The 17,632-nt window shown below is 40.6% G+C and overlaps 1 protein-coding gene and 1 long non-coding RNA gene across 2 annotated transcripts in view; one reads left to right on the top strand and one right to left on the bottom strand.

The window, feature by feature from the left end:
• LOC138267423 (thread biopolymer filament subunit gamma-like) overlaps nucleotides 1–16,508 on the top strand; it is a 40,296-nt gene extending 23,788 nt beyond the window's left edge. Inside the window, exons 6-10 of the mRNA XM_069216357.1 lie at nucleotides 1,460–1,680; nucleotides 3,301–3,347; nucleotides 4,289–4,321; nucleotides 12,369–12,404; nucleotides 16,268–16,508. Coding sequence (XP_069072458.1) covers nucleotides 1,460–1,680; nucleotides 3,301–3,347; nucleotides 4,289–4,321; nucleotides 12,369–12,404; nucleotides 16,268–16,287 — 357 coding nt within the window. The 3' untranslated portion in view covers nucleotides 16,288–16,508. The remainder of the gene's footprint in view (nucleotides 1–1,459; nucleotides 1,681–3,300; nucleotides 3,348–4,288; nucleotides 4,322–12,368; nucleotides 12,405–16,267) is intronic.
• LOC138267432 (uncharacterized) overlaps nucleotides 12,410–17,632 on the bottom strand; it is a 275,076-nt gene continuing 269,853 nt past the window's right edge. The window contains exon 4 of the long non-coding RNA XR_011199801.1: nucleotides 12,410–13,009. This is a non-coding gene — a long non-coding RNA (uncharacterized lncRNA). The remainder of the gene's footprint in view (nucleotides 13,010–17,632) is intronic.

Raw genomic sequence — 17,632 nt, forward strand, 5'->3', positions numbered from 1 at the left:
CCACTTATGTGATAATGGGTGAGTTCACTGTGGAAGTGTATGGAAGAGCATACAGATGAGATTAGATTTGAGACTAAAAAAAGTACTGAAGTGTTAATATAAATGAAAGCAAAGAAGTAGTGGGGACCAAAGGAGAGAAGATGGAAATATATTTCCGTAGGGTAATTAGGGGTATGTGCTATGTTGCTTGCAAGGTTGGACAGGATTTATATTTGAATCATGCAGCACCATTCCTCTATGAGACAATGGGTATTTTTAACATGAGCATGGCCAGTATTTATTCTCAACAAAGGTGACAACCCTAGTTATTCACTCCATATGACTTTACTGAAAAAAGACTGCATCTTTTAATCCTTACTCCTTCTTTGGATCTTTGCTCTTTGTTGAGATAACTTTATTGGCTTAAACAGACAACTGAGGTACTTTAGGGGAATCTTTCATTTTAGGGGAAAAAGAGTAAAGGATATGCAATTACATATATTGTATATATGTGAATAGGATCCTGGCTTCCTCACTTGACCAAATTGTGTGATCTTTTATAAATTGCTTCATCTAATCGTGTCTCATTTTAATTGAGCATTAAATCTCACCTTGAATACATTCACTTCTAGTTGTGCAACTGTGGATGTTTCTCTGTTTTCTGCGCCTTATTGCTTCCACTGCCTAGTTTGAGGGGATCATTTTGAGAAATCTCATTTGAAGACTTTTTTCATTTTTGTGACACTTGCAAGCAAAAAAGAATATCAATGCATTTTTTGGACAATGTTGAAATTGGTAGACCTGTGATGCCACTATGTGTAACCTGTGTAATAATTAAGCCCTGACCCCTTAGGGCCAATCTGAAACTTGTTTTAGTCTGTCATCTGTCCTGGCACAAATATCAGCTGTAGCCTAATTGTGTAACATCATTAACATCACTAACACTTTGAGCAGCGCTGGCCCATCTGACCAGCTACCGTCATTTTCGATGTGCCAGAAAGAACTCATTTAAAAAAACATGGGAGATAGGCTTACCCTTAGCCTTCTTGCCTGGTGCTTGCACTCCTAAGGATGCAAGGTTTACATGAATTACTTTGAAAAGTTACTATGAACGTGATTGAGTTTTAGTTGATTTATAAAAGAAATTGGGGTACCATATTATCCCAACTTTTAAAAGAAATTCTCAAATGACAGACTTTCTTTATTATTTTTTCTTTGCTGATTTTTTTTTCCAACCTTGTTTGCTTGTTTTTGTCTGTATTATTTATTTATTGTTTTCCTCTCATCCTTGTTTATTATTTACCTCTTTTTTCTTTTGTACATTTTGTCTTTCTTCTTTCTTTTCTCCCTTCATTCTCCTGTCTTTTTTCAGTTCAATGTTTTCAGTGTCTCATTTTCTTTGTCTTCATCTACCCACATTCTCTCCTACTACATATTACCTTTCTAATTCTCTCTGCCTCTATGCATTTCCGTTCCACAGAACTACGCCTTAGAGAGCAGGCTGGCAGAGGCGTCAGCCAGTGTTAGCGTGGGGATAGCAGAGTCCCAGGCCCAAATTGCCAGCTACGAAGCTGCCATCGAATCTGGAAAAGTAGAGCTTCACAAAGTCATCATGAACTACCAGGAGCTGCTTGACATCAAACAGGCACTGGACGTGGAGATCTCCAACTACAGGAAGCTTTTGGAAGGAGGAGATCTGCAGTAAGTGGGCCAGTCTGACCTGTTTGCGTTTTTTCCATGCAGTATACACTTCCAATGGAGAGTGATGCCAAGCTGTCTAGGAAACATGGAATGTCACTTCAGCCCAAGTGTCCATCAGACGCTGACCTGTAAATTGCAACATTAAAATGGGCTTGTAAACCTTCACCCACTTTGTCATTTATCAATACTTAATTTGTGCTAGCGGTTTCAGATAGTGGGAACTGGCTCTCATTTTTAGAAACCAAGACTTGTTTTTCATCACACTTGCAAAAGCGAAAAAGAAGCAAGAGAAAATAGGAAAACAATGACGAGATTATAAAGCAGTGATTTAGAAAATACCTGCAAAAGAGAGAGGAAGAGACAGGAAGTGTAGGCATAAAGTAGAGGCAAATCCAGGCTTCTTAGGTATTTAGCCAACTTGCCATTTGGCAGCACCAGTATAAGGCTTTCCATGATAAACCTTGTGCCCCTGCACTTTTTTTAATTTACAAATCAAGCACTGCCCTTTAATTTCGCTCTAAGTTACAGCCTGGTTCGCTGATACCATAGTTGAGTGTCCACTGAGGACTGTTTGGCTTATTGTTGGGGAACTGATGGGGGGTATTTTTTGAAATATGGAGTTAGAATTCAGGTGTAAATGTAAAACAATATTTAGAAACATTAAAAAATGGCAATTCTCATCATACGTTTGGGTGAAAAATCGAGTGCAAAATTTTTTGCCATGTAAATTCCTAGGGCTATTACTAGGTACACATTCTTTCATTAAGCTGGAATATGCATGGTTCCTGTCAAACACTTATATCTGTACTAAGTCCTTAACTTTTTGTTCACCTCTCCAAGCACAAGGTTACCCTTACCCATTTTCTCCCCAATGCTCACTGCCCCGATTCAACCTGCAATGTGGTGGCTGAGGCACTGTATTTAATCTGTAAAAAAACACAATAAGGGCCGGGGAACTTGTCAGGAGACCACTGCATTTATCCTGCAAGCACTGCCAATGACACCACCGTGCTACTAACACAACTATTAACCATCACACTCCTACAAGTGCGACAATTCAGATTATTTCAGGCCACTAAAGCTATAAGAATGGCTTGGGCAGCAAGTAGTATTCATTTTTAATGTACATTGAATTAATTAACAACTTTTGTACTCATCTCTAAAATAAACAAACAGTGCCATCATGTGGCAGACCGTCATAAGTGCTGGTGTTGAAAATTAAGTGCCAGGGCTGCGCACCAAAAACCACCAACTCAAATTAAGCAATGGGTACAGTTAATTTTTGTGGTTTTCATCCCATGGATGTCGTTTCATTGACCTAGTCAATAAACTATTGACATGTTATATTTCTAATTAGATACATTTCTGTTGTAAAACGCAGAGGAGTTCTTTCTCATAACAATGAAATTTTGTTTTTAAAATATTTTTTTATCATTTAGATATTCTCTCGCGATTACTGTGCAAATACCAACTGCACATACCCATGACAATGCTAGCAAAGGAAATGCATGTTTGTAATGGGTCACATGTTAAAAAAACATTGTTAGATATGTAGGCTGTTTTAGGCCCATGTGATAAGAAAACACAATCAATAAGATCAATTTGCTCACTCTTTTACAGACTTCCTGAAGTTGAGGCACTATCAGGAGCCCGCTACAGCTTCACTTGTAAGTTAAAAGTTTCTTCAAAGTTTCCAGTGCACTTCATCAAATGTAAAATACATCAGATTGTAGAAGGAAAGTGGATTTTACCAGTTTCTACCCATTTCCCTGTTCCACATTACAGGTCTTAATAAGTGAGGTGTCTCGGAGATTCAGTTGGTCTAGTACCCTGCCAACAGATGTGTATTAAAAAAATAAGGACCACTTCCTAGGGCCTCTCTTTTTGGCGTGGGGCGGATACTTGCTTACAAGCTTTATGGCTATGCAAGGGTCTTACATGGCACCTTTTAGGTCTAGCTGCGGATAATATTCGCTGTATAGTCCACCAGAGCTCATTTCAATACAACAATATACAGAGAAGAGTTGTGGGTCACACCACTTTAGCCATTGGTTTGTTTGGGTAAACCTCGTTCACACATTGCTTCTTTGAGGTGTCTTTCATATTTTAGGTCAGCTACTGTATGAATGTGTACATGCTTTGTCTTTACATTTTAATAACCTCACTAAAAGTCATAAGCATGCAAGTTGGGAGGCTATCTTGGGTGTCTGTTTCCTGGCTGTAGACAGACCTCATCGAATGAGGATCTGACAAGAAAGTGTGGATTTCGGAATTATGCATAATACTGATAAATTACCTGGGAATGACTAAGAATTACCAAAGAGATGAACATGGAAAAAACATGCCTAAATGTTCCACTGTGTTCATGTACATGCGTCAGTGTGTATAATGATTTGAATCAGTGCAGACAAAGCTCCAAGCAGTACCACAAGTGCAACAGATGAGGTTTGAAGGACATTAGTGGAGGCTTCATAACATTTTAATTATGTCTGGTGTTTTATAAGTCGACTTCGCTTGGTATCGATCTATACACTGACATGGTATACTGAGTTTAAAAAATGTCTGTAATCACTCCTCAGAAATAACCATTATTCTGCTTTATTTTCAGCTGAAGGTGGATTTAAGAAACTCGACAGTTCATGTAAGCACCCCGGCTATTATAATGTTCCTCGTACAATGTCCTGAGAATGGAATGTATTGCTTCTATATGTTTTTTGTAAAATATTTGTAAAAATAGAATTTGGTAGATTTGTTCAGCATTCACACCTCTCCATCCCATCTACTTGCCACCTCCACAACCTTTTTCACTCTTTCTGTTTCATTCTCCTCATAAAATACAAATTCTCGCTCGTGCCTAAAGTATGGTAAGGTATAGTATGTCATGTTCATGATTACTTTTTGTCTGTGTCCATGTTACCGAAATGTTTTGCATATTCCTCTACAAATCGATAAGAAACTAACTCTGAACTATCGAGGATATCATTTATTGAATACTTGTTGAATTTCTCAAGTGTTTGGAAGCTTGAGAAAATATTTTGTTAAAAAGATGAAAATGAAACACCTTCTCTACTGTCTGAACTTATTGGAGGAGATTGCTCAATATTCACTGAAACATAAACAGTGACTACAACATTGAATGCCATTGGATCAGAGGCTCAATCATCCGCCATACTTCATCGAGTCCGAACACCACCAGACAGCAGGTAAGTTCATTAGTTTACAAGTCAACCTTCACAGCACTAGACTGTGTTAGGAGTTACAGATGTAAATATGCAAGTGCCGAGTTCTGGTGGTGGCACAGGGGATGGGTTTCCTGAATGTATGGTAACCCGCTGTCCCTGGGGATAAGCGAATATTTGGCCTGGGATGCTGTCAATTGGTGTAGAAGAGCAGCATCTCCACATGGCAACCACATCAACTATACCTTCCTTATCATCTGGCATCAGCAAAGGATATTTTAATGGTCATGATGATAACCAAGATGAGGCTATGTACCTCCGCCTTGGTGAATGCCACACGCCCACTATGATAAGCCCTAGACACACTTTACAGGGAGTAGTGGGTAAGCATGTGTTTGAACCTGCACCAAACCATCCACAAGAAGATATACCAGTACTTGCGGCACAGAGCAACCTTCTATATACACTGTGACCAGAAGTTCTATTGCAATAAGGCATCCGTTGGCAGCACCACTTGCAGAACCCCTACAATCTGTGCACTGTATGCCTATTAAATCTACCTCTCGTTATGAAGGAAGTGTGCTCGTTTAATACCGGCAGACAAAAAACATAACATGAGAGACAAGCACCAAACACAGAGGAGGACTTTGGAATTTTATTGTCCAGGATTTGCAACAGAAGACGTTGGCACTTACATTGGGTACGATTGAGTTGTAAGACACATATTGCCTTGCACCACTGTGAGTGCATACTCTTTGGGGGCTGCATGAAATGGCAAAATGAAGGAGCTTGGCAAGGACATGAAGGATGTGCCTGGCACAAACAGCTACCACAGAACTGCAAGATGTCCGAAGACATACAATGAATTGTGGATGCTAGTGGCTTGCACCATCACCATCCAAGGTGTACAATAATCAGAAAATCCATCACAGACTAATGTTCAAGCTCGTCCTGCCAAGTCTTTTGCGAGACATTAGAAATGTCAGTGTAAGAAAGGAGTAACTCTGCTAAGTCCTAAACTGTCAGAATTTTTGCAGTAGGAAATCATTTCACTTTATATATTTCTTCAAAAATCAAGATTTTAGGAGCAAATTGCATAATTCAAAATTACAAGTTTCATTTACGTAGCTTGAAAAGATATGATACACTTGCACAACCAATGAAGAAAGTGCTTGAATCAATCTGGGGCACTGGCAATCACTCACCTTGCTTTCTACTCCATCGTTCACCAGGGCTCTGTGAGTGCCAATGGTGAATAGCCACGAGTATACTTATACAGGTGAGCATATGCAGAGGTTTCCTTCGAGTGCCTTCAACGGTGGATTTCCATTTAAGCAGGTCTCCTTAACTTTTGCATCACTGTGCAAGCAGACACAGCTTCCATACAGCAAAAATGGGGCAAAGGCAGTACATTATTTGAGTCGGTGGTTGCCAGTTAGGGTCACCGGCAGAGACGTTTTAAGGCCTGGGCCAAGTGGGCTCTGGCCTAGGGCCCCAGCCTTGCAGTGGCACCCTGACAGAGCGATCTTTGATCTGCAGAGACAGACTCACCCTGATGACCTTGGATAATTGTTAAATAGATTGTTTTAAGTACCGTTTTACTTTAATTTATGTTTAATGTGGGTGACGTGTGAGACGCTATTACAGACATTATGCAGAGAAATGTTGTGTTTATGTTTCATGAAACATCCATAAAAAATGTTTCTTTCAGATCAACACAGGAGCTCACATATGAGAAATGGATGGGTGTCACAGAGATTATTTGCAATAATGTTATTGAGCTGCTGCTGTATTACAATATTGAAAACACACACCACCGCCCCTGAATATGAGATGTAACATACAGGGAGTGCAGAATTATTAGGCAAATGAGTATTTTGACCACATCATCCTCTTTATGCATGTTGTCTTACTCCAAGCTGTATAGGCTCGAAAGCCTACTACCAATTAAGCATATTAGGTGATGTGCATCTCTGTAATGAGAAGGGGTGTGGTCTAATGACATCAACACCCTATATCAGGTGTGCATAATTATTAGGCAACTTCCTTTCCTTTGGCAAAATGGGTCAAAAGAAGGACTTGACAGGCTCAGAAAAGTCAAAAATAGTGAGATATCTTGCAGAGGGATGCAGCACTCTTAAAATTGCAAAGCTTCTGAAGCGTGATCATCGAACAATCAAGCGTTTCATTCAAAATAGTCAACAGGGTCGCAAGAAGCGTGTGGAAAAACCAAGGCGCAAAATAACTGCCCATGAACTGAGAAAAGTCAAGCGTGCAGCTGCCACGATGCCACTTGCCACCAGTTTGGCCATATTTCAGAGCTGCAACATCACTGGAGTGCCCAAAAGCACAAGGTGTGCAATACTCAGAGACATGGCCAAGGTAAGAAAGGCTGAAAGACGACCACCACTGAACAAGACACACAAGCTGAAACGTCAAGACTGGGCCAATAAATATCTCAAGACTGATTTTTCTAAGGTTTTATGGACTGATGAAATGAGAGTGAGTCTTTATGGGCCAGATGGATGGGCCCGTGGCTGGATTGGTAAAGGGCAGAGAGCTCCAGTCCGACTCAGACGCCAGCAAGGTGGAGGTGGAGTACTGGTTTGGGCTGGTATCATCAAAGATGAGCTTGTGGGGCCTTTTCGGGTTGAGGATGGAGTCAAGCTCAACTCCCAGTCCTACTGCCAGTTCCTGGAAGACACCTTCTTCAAGCAGTGGTACAGGAAGAAGTCTGCATCCTTCAAGAAAAACATGATTTTCATGCAGGACAATGCTCCATCACACGCGTCCAAGTACTCCACAGCGTGGCTGGCAAGAAAGGGTATAAAAGAAGGAAATCTAATGACATGGCCTCCTTGTTCACCTGATCTGAACCCCATTCAGAACCTGTGGTCCATCATCAAATGTGAGATTTACAAGGAGGGAAAACAGTACACCTCTCTGAACAGTGTCTGGGAGGCTGTGGTTGCTGCTGCACGCAATGTTGATGGTGAACAGATCAAAACACTGACAGAATCCATGGATGGCAGGCTTTTGAGTGTCCTTGCAAAGAAAGGTGGCTATATTGGTCACTGATTTGTATTTGTTTTGTTTTTGAATGTCAGAAATGCATATTTGTGAATGTTGAGATGTTATATTGGTTTCACTGGTAATAATAAATAATTGAAATGGGTATATATTTTTTTTTTGTTAAGTTGCCTAATAATTATGCATAGTAATAGTCACCTGCACACACAGATATCCCCCTAACATAGCTAAAACTAAAAACAAACTAAAAACTACTTCCAAAAATATTCAGCTTTGATATTAATGAGTTTTTTGGGTTCATTGAGAACATGGTTGTTGTTCAAAAATAAAATTAATCCTCAAAAATACAACTTGCCTAATAATTCTGCACTCCCTGTACATTTAGAATTTGGATGAGTGTGTCTGTGCACTGTCAGTGATCTGTCCAAAGAGGGTGTGAAAGAGCTGAAATTGGATCATAAGTTCAAAGCTGTTTTGACAATCCCCCCAAATACGTTTGGCCCAGGGCTCCCAACATCCTTAAGATGTCCCTGAACACAAGCACTCATTTTTGGGGACTAGCACGTGCCTTTCCTCATCAGACATTTCCCTAGTGAAAGAGATGGAAGCACACACAAACAGGAAAGAGAGAGAAGGAGAAATAGGGAAACACCTTCACAAGAGGAGAAAGCAGGAACCTGCAATCTGCTAAAGTGAGATAAAGGGGCACAGAGTGTCTGATAGTCAATTAAAGAGGTCTGAAATGGTTTCCAGACTACGCAGACTTGGTGTTCCCTGCACTGATATTTAATAGAACTGGCGATGGACTTCTGAGCAGCTGTTTGGCCACCGGCACTTTAATTTACAAATTAAGCACTGGGCATATTGGATTCACATGTGAAACACTTTCTTAAAAAACAATGGGGTGGGGCTCTGGAGTTTCTCCTCTCATTATTTTCTGTTGTACATTTGCAACCATTCCTTTTTTTTCTAGAGACCCCAAGCAGATGGGTCTAAAAAGATAGCATGGTCATCAAAGTAGGTGACTGGCAGTGATCGTTGGTGTCATGTGTGTTTGTTAGCTAGACAAGGCCTTGAGCAGTACCAGTATCTGAAAAAAAGGTGTCAAGAGTACACAGGGTAGTATGTCATGCAGAGTAGCCAAAGGCGGATATGGAACAGGAGAATTATGCACAGAGCAAAAGATAAACACGAGGGGCAAGATTTACTAATATTTGAAGTGCAGCACAAAGTGGCAAGAAAACTTGCTGCACTGCACTTTGTTAAATGTAGAGAGCAGGAATGTATTTAATTACATATGGTGCACTCCTGCTCTCTCACTGTGCTGGCACACGTGTGGCTACCAAGGGCCAAAACAGGCACCCTTGCGCCATGGTGCAAGGATGCCTGCATTACAGGCAGGATTGTTTTTGAGCAGGAAGGGGGACTATAGTGTACAAAACAATCCTCTGATGCATTTTCCTCTTTCTATATGTGCAGCAGAATGCAGCACACTTAGAAAGAGCGAAATTAAGGAGAAATAAACATATTTCTCCTTCTTACACCTCACCTTGGAAGGCAAAGCATTTTGACACATTCTCAGGTTTACTACTGTTAGTAAACCTAGGATTGTGCCAAATAACATGGGTGGTTGCACGTGAAGCCCACACTTCATTGCTGGAATGCCTTCCCAATGCAAGGTAGTGACTTCCACTGCCTTGCTGTACTGCAGAGTTACTATGTCATGCAGAGTCATGAACGGTGGCTCTGTGTGCCATAGTAAATCTGACTTAAGGGCCTGAGTTGCCTTTCATCACCTTGAGTGACGCAACAGTGATGCACACCCTTTGTAAATCAAGGCTGAGGTCTCTTTGTGGTTTCTGCCTGCACCAAAAGCTTACCAGATGAATTCACCTGGGATATTTACATGTGTGGTGTTTGCTGTGGGATATTTCCTGTGGCAAATCCGCCTAAATGAGCAAGACGTAGTCCGAAATAGATCACCACATGGTGCAAAGCCACAATAAGTGGATGGATAGGTCCGATGTCCTTCCTCCTCACTGCTCCAAGATAGAAGACAAGATTATATGCGTCAGGTACAGATGTTGCAGGTGGTTAATAAGAACAACTTTGCTCAACATTTTACATTTTTGAAAGGCACCCTGGTGGCCTTGAGCTTTTCCACCCCACCAAGCAGCCCTAGAATGACGTCAAACTAATAATCCTGTCATAGATGCTGATATTGGTTTAGCAGTTTATTTGCTTCACTGTAACCTCTTCAGTGACGTATGCAACTATCTTTGCCCTTGCTGGCAACCTAGTGCCACAACCAAAATATTTTCTCTCAATTGTTGACATCTACTGACGGTCTTTTATATAATGAACCTCAGTCAACACAAGAATTTGAATATCTGGGGCCAAAGTTATCAAGGGCTTGCTTTGCCCTTGCAACATGCAAGGTGGTGCAAGGGCAACACAAGCCTTAAGTGAGATTTAGTGTGCCATGCAGAGCCTTGCAAGGCTCTATGTGGCATTGTAAATCTGGAGTAAGTCACTGCCTTGCATTACTCTGCCATGGGAAATCTTTCCATGGATGGCGCATGAGTCTTCCCACACATCCAACCATGGATTTTTTGGTGCATTCCCAGATTTAGTAAATCTGGTAATGCTTCAAAAAGGCATGCCACCCATGGGGCAGTGCAGTGAAGAGATATAACTTTATTTTGTTATAGTGTTTTCCTCTTTCTATGTGTGCTGCATTTTTCAGCACACATAGAAAGAGGAAACAGCCTCTAAGCATTATTTTGTGCAGAAAGGTGTCCCTGCACGAAAACAATCCTGCCTGTAAGTCAGGCACCTTTCCACAATGGTGCAAGGGTGCCCAGGCTGGTGCTAGGCTGCACTGTGTACATCAGCACAGGAAGAGTGCAGGAATACGCCATATTTGAGTACATATAGGACATTCCTGCCCTCTCCATGTGAGGCAGTGTAGCACAGCAAGGTCTTGCTGCATTGCGCTGTGGCACATCTTCATAAGTCTGACCACAGGTTCCTTAGCGAACCACCAAGCTGTCCTCTCTCAATGATATCCGGATTCACCTTCACTCCCAGCACATCACTTAATATTATTGAAGAGCTTTTGGGGATCGTCAGCTCCGATCACTAAGTCTAATGAAAACAAATATCTTTAAAATCAAAAATTGTGCAACTTCCTCCTACCAAAATAGAGTCACCATTTTTAGAAAATAAAAGTATAAAAAAGTATCCCTAACAAAAAGAACAACTAGAAAATCTTGCTGCCTGTCTCTTTTTGTCATTACCCTTCGCGTGTGCATGCACACATACACTCTCTCTCACTGGCCTTGTTCTCTCTCGCTATCGCTGTCTCTTTCTAAAGTATTCTCACCAAGAACATCTGAGCCAGGCTCACCGACCAGTACTCTAAAAAAAAGCCAGAAAGGAAGCAGGAATTTACAAGTGGATCCATGCACTCTCACGCCTGATTTGAGAATCTTCTTTCGATGACCTTCTTGTAATATACATTACACAGGCAAAGTTGTTCAATCGCACCTCAGTCTGCAAGAGACAGATTCTGGTGCTCACACCTACTCACAGTTATGGACAAATCCCTATAAATCTTCCTGTGCATTTCATGGGTACCAAAAATGTGCTCATTTGGAGGTTCTCTCAGCATAGTACCCTCACATAAGAGACATAATAAAATACAGGTCTACCTATCCGTGTTCTGACTGCAGAGAGAATGCAGAGATGTGGAGCTCGAAAAAGAGATGACTGAGTCCTGCAGCGCCTCAGGGTCTCAGTACTAGAGTGTTGTTCATGCTGACTTCAGCTTCATTACTCTGAAAGCTGTTTCAGCCCCACAGAAACAGAGACAGACCTGTCTTTGGCTTATCGTGGAGGTGAATCACCTTCTATTCATAATGGGACTGGCAGATCTAGACTATTATTACCTGAAGGGTGCTGGTACATTTGTGTTGGAACAGGGTTAATGCTGCTTTGCCTCCTATTGGGACGTCACGTTTGTAGCTAGGCATTCAGTGAGTTAGAGAACAAACATCCCACCGTTAGCTCCCAGATGTGATCCTTCCAGAGCATGGTCATGGTACGATGACGGGTCAGTGTAGAGAATTGTGGAAGTATACGCTGTTGCTTTGTTTATCATAACTGCTCAGGTAACAATTGGAATATTACAATTGCCCTCTACTATCTGACTCCTTCCATGACTGACAGTAGCACCACCCAACCAGGGCTGTAGAAGACAATGATATGGAATTTGAACGTTGTGTATCTGAGCAGATTTTCATTTAGAAACCACCCCAAGGTGTATTTGTGTGCGTTAAGGTTTCTCTGAGTACAACCTTTTTATGAGCAGATTTAGCATATGATAGATCTATATTCCTGTGCATCTATGACAACACACATTATCAGCAATGAGCAGCAGAAGAAGACGCAGACTGAGTGTTTTCCTTTGTCTTTCAGTTGACAGTGGATTTATTAAGAAACACGACCTCTCAGGTAAGTCTTCTGACTGTCTCAGCATGATTCCTGGTAAATAAAACTTAAGGGACTGATTAAGAATGTTGTGGTATTTGAAAATCCTATATCTACTGTAGGCAATGCTCAATCGGGAGGGGATTCCACATGCTCAATTTCCTTCATACTTGGAAGACTATGGTGGAGGGAATACAGTATTTTCCACTAAAGTTAGCATTTCCTCTAGAAATTGGAGGAATTTTCATTACCACCAATCTCCAAAGCTAAATTAGCAAAATAACGATTTGTATCCTGATCGGTAAAGGCAGATGTTTATATATTTGATAGAACCATAGAGTTGGAAAAGTGTAGTAAAGGCAGATGCTTGAAGATGTGATACAGCTGTAGAGTTGGTAAAAGACAGATGTTTAACCTATCACAGATCTCTCTACCTATTTCTTTCACACAACCTTGTGGTCTTTACAACCTAATTACCTGTATAGTCTATCATATATGCGACATATTACCAGAAGGGAACATGTAATATTAGTTAATTGGCCATCATGTGACCTTTGTGCCCAATCCTCAGGCAATTCTGGTTATTGTTCCTGCTTTGCTTCATGGTCTTCATGCACAATTGAAGTAATCTTTGAAGAAATATGGTATAAAATAAAAAAAAGAATTAGAAATTACACATAAACTGCCCTTATTAATTAAAATCAATGGCAATGTACAGTAAATAATTATATCAATAACTAATACACAAGAAATTATTAAATAATGACTAATAAACATATATAATATTACATTCCTTTAAAACATATCACATTCTTATTAAACCAGTTTCCATTAAATTGCAAATTTCTAAAGGTACAGGCTGTATGCATAAATCTGACAAAGCATGCAGTCATTACAGAATTACTTCCACTGAGGACAAATAAGGTAGCTAAATGATATGTCCTAAAACCGATATCAATATAAATAATAGTTTTAGAAATGTCTTCATAAAAGTGAAAAGTGGAGGGCAAATGCAAAGCAAATGTGGTAAAATGTAAGCTTACATAAAAGGCAGATGCCAGAATTGAGTCGATACACTCCACTGAGACTTGATTTCAGGAAAAAACAGCAATTAACTAATGTAAATGATTAGCAGCAATGGGCACTAGGCCTATTGATATCTGTTTCCCCATTCTCACCCCTCGGGGAAACATACTTCCCAACTTTACCAATCGATTAATAGCTTACTGGCATTAGAATTAAGGTAAATAATAGTAGTCAATGCCAGAATGCTCAATGGGTTATTTGGTGTTTGGCAGATCAGGTACGTTCCCCCAAAATTGGCAGATATTAGTTGTGCATGTTTAGAGTGTATAATGCCCTAAGGGCCTTATTACGAGTGAGGTGGACTGCTGCCAATGCGTCGGTCCGACCGCCACATTACTACCTTTGACATCAGACCGCCAGGGAACAGCCAGCTCTGCCAGGATCTTGAATCCTGGCGGTCTGGCGGTACCAGACGTCTTAATCCACCAGGGCAGTGCTGCAAGCAGCGCTGCCCTGGGAATTAAGACCTTGTTCTCTGCCAGTGAATTCATGGCGGTAGCACTACAATGAAAAGGCTGGTAGAGAACAGGTGCAGGGGTCCACATGGACTTGACAGGGCAGGGCAGGACCCCCCCCCAACCAGCATCATCACAATGTTCACTGTCTGCTTTAATATGCTGTGCAGACATTGAACATTGCAACGGTGCTGGTGCACCCTGCAGACTACATCATTGCAGCTGGCTGGATTACAAGCCGTAGACAATACTGTAGCCTGTTTCGCGCTAAGCCAGCGGGCGGAAACTTAGGATACCTAGCAGGAAACCCATAATAGCCCCGGTGGGGAGGTCGCCGCAAAGGTGGCGGCCACTCTGTCGGGAGTTTGGTGGACGGAGTTTTCCATCCACCAAACTCATAATGGGGCCCTACATGTTTTTAGTGGTTCACCCAATGTCAGCATTCCAAAGAAGGTGCTAATGTCACTTAAGGGTTCACACTGGAGATTTTCTAAAAATTTTGTATTCATCTACAAAATAAAGTAGGTGCTAAATCAACTTTAATGACATTTTCTTTAAAAAACTTAGGGTTCTGAGATTTAATTAGAAGCTCAGTGACAATTTGAAGGAAAGTCACAAGTTCCAGAAGTCTTGAAAGGATGTTTTTAAGGATTTTTTTAGGCAGCATACCTCATTGGAAGTAAGTCAAAGATACAGTTTGATTGGGTTTGTCGAAGCCCAAGTGTCTACACTAGCCGCCTTCTATTGAATGTGAATCATTTCCCTTTCCGTATGAAAAGCATTATTAAACAAGTGATTTTTTTTAGAATACATTGTGTGAGAGGGTGACCATGAATGAAAAAATAACATTTTATCTAAAGTATTATTTGTAGCATAGTGATCTATCCAAATAATGCTAATATCAACTTATGCCAATGTTTCAATTGGTGTTCTGTTTTAACAAGAAGAGGTAAACAGTTTAGATTGCACAATAATTATCACTGCTCACTATCACCTCCAGCTATTGTTGTGGTGGTATTAAATTTAGCTTTTGCATGTCCATGAGTGGCAGTTATCTAGATGCATGAATTGAGATACATTTGGTCTAAGAGTTGTCTGTGTAATTATTTAAAATATTTATGTATTGTTTTGAAAATTAACCTGCATGAATGCTAATATATGGTTGGTATGAACAAGCATTGTTCATTATTTGTTCAAAATACTAGTTTTGACATATTTAATCCTAATGATATTGGCCAGAGTCTCTCTACATACCTCAAACAGGTGGAGACACCAGCTAGTCTTGGTGGCTACTCTTTTGGATTTTGATTTTACCTGTCTTCTGACCTGACTGTTGATAACCAGCTTAACTTAGGAATCAGTATAAGAAGTGTACAATCATCTGGTGAACTGGGGAGAACATTTTATAGCGTTTATTACTGCCAAAGAAACACCCAGCCCCCCAGGTCGAAGTACTTTTCAGAGTCTGAGATTACAGTAAAAGATGGTGGATAATTGTTTGTGGCATACTGCAGTGTCATCGAGAAGTCAGTGTTAGTCGAGTCCTGCCGATTTGTGATAAAGCCCATTTATTTGAGTTTTTTAGATGGTGCATAATTATTTCCAGACTAGTCACAAGTACATCCACGAAAATTGCATAATCTATGTTCACCAATTTGAACCACCCAGTGCTGGATGTTTAATTAGTTTGGGAAAAACTATCAATGTTCCCTGTTTGTAAGTCTCTGGAGAAGCGCCACCTTCCAAATCATTTTAAACATTGTTTGAAAATATTTGTTTTAATAAAAGGAAAATACTTTTAATACTTCCATACTAAACTCATCTTGGGTTCCCACTGGGCAATGGCTTGACGATATTAATAATTTTTACATTTATGATGGAATAGTGAGATGCCAGTATGTTTCTTGCCTCTGAGCAGGGTTAAAGCTACTTTAAAAAAAAAAAAACTCTCATCCAATATGGAGAAGTTATCTTTCGAAATAATTTACATTTAATTTAGGGATTTTGTTCGAATTGTTCATCCAAATTAGCATGCTAGTCTTTATTCTTATTTTCGAAAATGTATTCTCATTGCTGTGTCTTATTTATAGTCCAGAACGTTTATTTATCAATTTCATCAATTTAGAGTTTTATTTTTTCCTATTATTCTCTTTCTTTTTCTAATTTCTCCAACTGAAGGTTGTATCCATGTGTGTTTTCACATTGTAAAGCTGTCATGGGCCAGTTTGGCTCTATTTAAATGAACACTTTAAACAATTAAATAGAAAACATTAGATGCTTCCGAGAATAAATGTGTTCTGGCGAGGCCATGCTACATTCACGTTTAATTAAATATTTCTTTTTTAGTCTCCTTAGAAGAATTTTAAGCATTCGTCATCATCAACCCGCCGTGCTAATAATTCTGAGTGACATAAATGGAGGAGTGGACAGCCTCAGTCTGCCAAGAAAACTACCTGCCATCTTAACATCAATCCTGTTTCAACATGTGCTTTGTGGTTTAAGGTGTAATGGAGCTCCAATTTTCTGTCTCATACTAATGACTCTTTCTCTTCATGCATTAATAAAAGAGAACAATGCATTTTCATAATTGGCGTCTCCTTTCTGGTTTTCTCAGGGCACGTTCCGGTCTTGTATCTCAGTTGTATGTATGGACCATTGCAGTTCTGGCGGGTTTTTACAAGCTAAAAAGTCAACAGGATCGGACTGACCTATAGGCAGTGCTTATTTTGAGCCAGTGCTTTCTGGTGCGGGGTGGGGAACATCAGCACTTATTTTTGAGGGCCGGCACTTATTCTTCTACCTCAAGCATTTACTGCAAGCAAAAGACAGACATGGAAAGGACGGAGGAAGAGAAAAACCGAAAAGTGTCACAAAGGGAGAAAGCAGAAAGCTGCAAGAGTGAGCTGAAGGGACAGGAAGTGGCTGTAAATGGATTAAAGAGGCCCGAGATGGCTTCAGGATTACGCTGCCTCAGTATTCTGTGCTCGCACATGTAATTGCAGCAGCCACGTGTTCCAGAGGAGAGCTTTGAACACCAGCACATTTTTATTTACAAACTAAGCACTGCCTATAGGGCAGTGTGTCAGTGTCAGAAGGGCTGCTCTGACAGGTGTGCTTGGGCGTTTTTAGGGTCGAGCCTGTGCTAGCATGTGCTTGTGCATGCTTATTGCTCGCAAGACACTGTAGTAGTTAGAAAAGGGCTCGGAGCCCAGTCCATGTCACGTCAGTGTCTTTCATTGGTTCGTGGGCTTCCCTTTTAAAATCTGCTTGCTTTCATTAGTGGAAGGCATGCATACGTCATGCCTTTTCCAGTGGTTAGCCGTCCTCAAGCGCAGCGACCAAGTACTGAAAACATACGAGGCTCGCTGTTTTCCGTCTGGTTTGTGGACTACTTTTTCTCTTTTTTCGCAGCACGATCTCGCTTGGCAGAAGTCGAGAACTTTGCATGACATCGACCCTGTTACATAGTTAATTGCACTTTTGCAGGTTAAGCTGATAACTGCACTTTTGCTGATAGGTTTCACTATGAGTGAACTGTAGCAGCGCGATGGTGCTCTTTTTTTCATTTAATGAGGCAAGAAAAGTCTGGTTGGGAGTTTACAACTGCTAATAGCTCTAACTAGGAGAAATGTGAGACCCGTTGCATTGCAAATGCTTGTTGGTCTGGTGGGCCGCTTTTCACTCAAGTTCTTTTTCAAAACAATTGCCTGT

The sequence above is a fragment of the Pleurodeles waltl genome, chromosome 2_1 (genome assembly GCF_031143425.1).
Source record: "Pleurodeles waltl isolate 20211129_DDA chromosome 2_1, aPleWal1.hap1.20221129, whole genome shotgun sequence".
Lineage (NCBI taxonomy): Eukaryota > Metazoa > Chordata > Amphibia > Caudata > Salamandridae > Pleurodeles > Pleurodeles waltl.